This window comes from Corvus brachyrhynchos, unplaced genomic scaffold (genome assembly GCF_000691975.1).
Source record: "Corvus brachyrhynchos isolate BGI_N302 unplaced genomic scaffold, ASM69197v1 scaffold283, whole genome shotgun sequence".
Lineage (NCBI taxonomy): Eukaryota > Metazoa > Chordata > Aves > Passeriformes > Corvidae > Corvus > Corvus brachyrhynchos.
The window spans coordinates 610,371-615,654 of record NW_008237409.1 but is presented as its reverse complement, the minus strand read 5'-3'; the positions used below and the strand labels follow the sequence as shown (position 1 = coordinate 615,654).

Sequence of the window (5,284 nt, the reverse complement as noted above, 5' to 3'; positions counted from 1 at the left end):
TCCGCGAATGCGTGCGGGGCGTCCGCCGGTTTGATGGGTCCGGGGGCGGCCTTCGCCGAATCTCGTGTGTGGAGACATCGGGGGGGGAGAGAAACTGCAGTGAATGTGTGTGACAGAGCGTCTGGAAGCGAAGCGGTGCTGGTGCCCACGGGATGAGTCACAGCCGGGTCATTCATTGGGGAGGAGCGGGAGCGGGAATGGAAATGGGAACGAGAACGGGAACGGGAATGGGAGCGGCATGCTTCATCCGCGCCTTCGGCGGCTGTGACTGGTGCTGCTTCTCGAAGCTGTGGCTGGGATGCGGCGGCGGCTCCGCGCCCCCGTCCCAGGGAGAGCCCCGGGGAACTGGTGCGGGGTCACTGCTCTCCCCGAGAACGGGCGGCGGGGCTGTTCCCCTGCTCAGTGCTGCCTGTGGTGTTTCACAAGTGCCACAAGGACATCCTTTCTGTTGGAATGGCCTCGCCGTCCCGCTGTCGCCCGAGGCACCGGCGCCCCGAGGCTGCGGCAGCGCGGGGCCGGCGCCACGTGCCCCAGACGTGCCTTCTGCAGCCCCGGGCATTCTCCGATCCCGAGTTTTCCTCAAATTCCTTCCGAAAACGCAACAGGGAATTGTTGCCGCTGCAGGAGCAGGCATGCCAGCAGCCAAATTATTAGTAAATATCTCTGGTTTGCTGGGTTTTGAACAAAATCATAGAAGACAATAAACATCATAAAATCAATTAAAATAACAGCTGGATGACAGATAATTAGTTCAGCCCTCATCGTCAGGGTGAGGTCGGCTGTCACCTCCTGTTTGAGCTTTACAACTGGTGATTTGGTTTTTGTCATCGGAATTGCCTGTAGGATTACTCCAATATAGGAACCATTTTCAATTAATAGTTAACCAGCAGATCTCTGCATATCTCTCCGTTCAAAGTCCAATGTAAAGCCATGCTGGAGTTTACATTTCTGTCACTAATTGCAACTCGCTGGGCCCACATCCTGGCACTGAGCTGTTCCCCTGCAGCAGCCCCGCTCAGGACTGGGAGCTCACACCCTGGTGGCTTCATCCCATCGAGAATCACGAGCTTTGCCCTGCAGTGGTTGATGCTCAGTGACTGACTCTGTTTTGGGTTTTTCCAGCTGACAGACCTGTTGCAGCAGTATGCAACTTCCTTCAGGGACCCCATGATGCTGCAGCCCCCAGAGTGGTTCAAGGCGTTCATCTACTGCGAAGCCTTTCTCCAGCTGCCGTTCTTCCCCGTCGCTGCATACGCCTTCCTGAAAGGTGGGGGGAAACCACAGGGACTGAGGGCATGTCCTGGGGGCACTTCTGCAGGACACCTGCTGCTGCTGCTGCTGCAGAGAATGCTTCTATATCAGGCTTAGGGGGTTTGAAGGATGTACTGTGGAGGGCTGGGCTGCCATGGCCCACATGAGTGTTTTCCCTAAAAAAGCAGCATAGAGTAAAGTTTGTCAGAAACAAAACCTCATGCCTATAGGCCCTTGTCAGGTGCAGCCATTTGTGTAACCACCATCAGCGTTTGACATCTGGCAAATTTCCAGGACAGCTAAAGGTCTGGGTCAAGCCTGAATACTCATTTTGTTACTTTAAAACTTCAGGATTACTGCTTTGTTCTAAATTTCCATCAAGGGAGAGAATTTCCTTGGTTCCTACTAGTACTGAGGTTTTGTTCCGCTCCGTGTTCAATCTGAGTGATGGCTTACCCTGGCAGAGAGGCAGCGGTCAGTGTTCTGTCACAAGCCTCGGAATTCTGGTTGTTTCAGAATACTTAAATATTGTTTCCTCTTTGCTTCTGTACAGGTGGCTGCAGATGGATCAGGACTCCTGCCATTATCTACTCCACCCACGTAGCCACCACTCTGTTTGCCATCCTGGCCCACATCCTGTTCCACGACTTCTCCAGGTCGGAGCACGCGGGCCCTCAGTCGCTGCGTGAGCGCCTTGTGCTGCTCTCCATCTACCTGCCGTACCTGCTGATCCCACTGCTGCTTCTGTTCACCATGCTCTGCAACCCTCACTACAAACACGTGGAGAAGAGGAAAAGGAAGTAGCCGGCTCTGGAAGTCGTTCACACCACACCTGGACTGCATTTGGTTCCGACCCTACGCTGGTGGAGTCCTCTGGGACAAACATCTCCCTCGTTGGCTGCAGCAGCTCTTCCCAGAGCACTGACTGCTGCAAGGAAAAAGGGAATTGGTTTGAGTGCACAGCCCTGCTTCAACCACAAACAGCTCTGGCAGGGGCCTGGGCCAGCCTGGGGTCGGGTCTGTGCGGGGCCTCTCTACCAGGAAAATGGACTTTTAACCCTTTGATGTGTAACTCTGTGAGGGGACACACTCACACACACCCACACACACTCACTCACATTCTGCCGCTGATACTGTTCTTCCAAGGTCCCTTTTTCCAAGATGACTGTTTGGAAACCACTTAAGTAGAAAATCTGTCTTCCAACAGCATATTCTGAAGAATCCCCAACCCATTCCAGATTTGCAAAGCTGTTCTTCTGAAGCATTTCAAATCATACCATGATTCTTAACTTCCTCACCCCTTCCTTTAAAATTTCCACTACTTTTGCTCTGCTTCATTTTGATTAATTATAAATGTCTGATCAATGATAAATGTGCCAAAATCTGGATTTATGAATGCTTAAAGTTACCTTTGACAATTAGGAGTACTGCCTAGAGGATTCTGAAGTACTTCAGGAATTGTAAACAAGGAGTTGGAAATTTCTTTTTTCCCTAAAATCACTTCTGATATAGAAATAAATAACTGAACGCATTAAACTGCATTCAGTCTTCTTCAGGCAATGGCTGAAGGAACTTGCAGCGACCACAAGATGGTAGAGAGTTCACAGAGTAAATCCATGCATAAGTTACAACTGTGGATAGAAGTTCTGTGGTTGAGGCTGGTTTTGATCTGGAGCCTGGTGAGGTTACAGGCCCTGTGAAGCTGCTCAGGCACTGCTGGTACATTTTAGACTTCACTGTGTAAGGCTTAAGCCTTCCTCAGGCTTTGGAAAGGGCAACATTTCCATACTGAAGTGCTAAAGACATACACAAAATGCATCTATTTGCACTTCAACATGAAGCTTGAGTTCACATTTGTTTGTAGTTTTTATATAGTTTATGCACTCCTGGTGTCACTGACCCTTGGAATGGTTTCTCTTATCAGTCTGGTGTTCCATCCTAATAATGCCCATGGAAGGATTCAGCTCTCATATTATGACAGTCCTGAATGGACATTCCTCAGGAACAGTTTAAAGCTCTTAATTCTCACATAGTTTCTGCTTTTTTGTGTCTGTGATTGATCCGTTCTGGAAATCATACATTTCTGTCTTTTTTCTGTAATTCTACAGAAAAAGTAACGTAGGCAATATAGATCCAATACTGCTGCTTGTGTGTAAACCCTTACACTGAAAAGTAACAGAGCAGAAACAATTCTGGTACAGCCAGACAAGTCTGAGAACAATAATTTATTTTCTGATTTCTATGAAAGAGCTGTAGAGTTCAAAAAGACACAACAAAGCACCAGTAGCATTAATTCAACTGTAATTTGAATTAGAACTACTGACTGTACAAAACTGGTATAAAATCAAAGGCCAGAACAGTCTGTGCAGCTGTGAGCTGTCAGCCCTCCTTATTGCCACGGTACATTCACACCGAGGTACAGCCCCCTCCATTGTACAAAACATCTGCACTCCTGCACAGTGGAAATTGCATATTTCTGAAATTCTCAAGATTCTGGAATGGTCAAGTTTCCATGTGAGCTGGTTTTTATCTTAAAATCCTCTATTTCTGGAAAATGAACTGGTCAATGAATTCATTCTGGTCTGCTTCAATTTTGCAGAGAGTCTCGTACTCAATCCGGTACCTGCAAGACAAAACAGAGGGTCCCAGGACCCCCACCCTGTGTGAGGTGGGTCAGGGCAGGCCCCCGGGGTGTGGGAAGGGAGCTGGGCTCCCTGTGTGAGTCACCTGAGCAGCAGCTGCCTGAGTCACACTGAGCAGCTCTAAAGGGCCTTTAGCAGCCAGACACGAGGCTGTTGCAGGTGTCTTTCGGTTCTGCACTGCCCCAGTTTGTGCTGCCTCTGCTCAGCCCTAAAGTCCTCAGGGATGAACCTTCTTTGGTTCACTGCAGGGCCTGAAGGTAACTCCAGGCCTGTGGCATTGTTCACATGTGCTCTGGGCAGGACACACCTTTGCTGCAGGTAGGACTGTCTGAACCAGCTGAGGGTCCCACAGCCAGCACAGGTGGTCAGCCCTGTGTCCGCCCTGAGCCTTCCCAGCCTGCACAACTCCCCAGAGCACTGAACACAAACTCACCTTTCCAGCTGCATCTTTTTCTCAGCTATCAAAGCCTGGAGCTGCTGCTCCTGAGCCTCCCTCTGCTTTGCGATTGACTTCAGGAGGTTCCGTGCCCCGATGGCCTGGCAGGAGAGGGCAGGGATGTGGGGGGGTTTTTTTGCTTAACTCCTTTAGCCCCTCTTCCTCCCAGCAGGCTGACTGCGAGGCCTTTCAGCCCTGCCAGCAATAAGGGAGGGTGATACTGTGCTCCTGAGGGCTTGGTGGGACTGGCCCCAGTCCCTGCGGGGCTGGGCAGGGTGAGGCCTCTGGGGCTTCCCTCAAACTCGAGGAACAAAGTTAGTGACTCCTCTGGACACACAAACTGGGCTCTGGTCTCACAGCCAGACAAGCTCTGGCTACCAGGGGCCTCTCCTGCCTCTGGAGGACAAGTCCTACTAAGATGGAATGATTTAAAAACACATATTGTTTCTGTGCAGAAACATAGACAAGCAGGGAGAGCAGGACTGGTACATGTGGGAGTAATGTGACACTGTCATAGGCTTCATTAATTCATTACTACCAATTAATTTTATCAATTAGTATCAATTTTAAAGGCCCAGTTAATCCCAGAGGAATGCCAGCAGGATGCTGACAGAGAATCGTTACTTCTGCTGTAAAGGGAGGGAGGGATAGAGAGGCCCACACACGACAGCGCACACGAGAAGCCATGAATTAACTGCACAGTACCTTCATCTTCTCACTTTCTGCAGCTTTGGCCAGTTGGTCAACGAGCTCAATCAAGCTGCCGACTATTTTCTGAAATTCTGCTGTTTCTGTAAAGAAAAAAATCGTGAAGTGATACCCAGAGCTGCCCTAAAGAGATCTAATGCTCCTGCTTTGTGGTAGCGTTTTTAGATGCAGCTTTATGTTTACTGTTTTAAGATTTGTGCGGAATCAGACGAAGAATCCGAGAAAAGGGATGAGGTGTCCGGGAGCC

At 49.8% G+C, this 5,284-nt stretch overlaps 2 protein-coding genes across 2 annotated transcripts in view; one reads left to right on the top strand and one right to left on the bottom strand.

Annotated features, from left to right (window-relative positions):
• The first annotated feature begins 27 nt into the window (after positions 1 to 27).
• Positions 28 to 3,102, top strand: TMEM97 (transmembrane protein 97). Its single transcript, XM_008631069.2, has 2 exons — positions 28 to 1,267; positions 1,805 to 3,102. The coding sequence occupies exons 1-2, from the start codon at positions 1,168 to 1,170 to the stop codon at positions 2,053 to 2,055; spliced, it is 351 nt and encodes a 116-aa protein (XP_008629291.1). The 5' UTR covers positions 28 to 1,167; the 3' UTR covers positions 2,056 to 3,102.
• Positions 3,103 to 3,447: 345 nt separating this feature from the next.
• Positions 3,448 to 5,284, bottom strand: part of IFT20 (intraflagellar transport 20) — a 2,566-nt gene continuing 729 nt past the window's right edge. The window contains exons 2-4 of the mRNA XM_008631142.2: positions 5,035 to 5,120; positions 4,327 to 4,430; positions 3,448 to 3,874 (exon numbers count right to left, since the gene is read on the bottom strand). Of these exons, the coding sequence (XP_008629364.1) occupies positions 3,793 to 3,874; positions 4,327 to 4,430; positions 5,035 to 5,120 (272 nt within the window). The 3' untranslated portion in view covers positions 3,448 to 3,792. The remainder of the gene's footprint in view (positions 3,875 to 4,326; positions 4,431 to 5,034; positions 5,121 to 5,284) is intronic.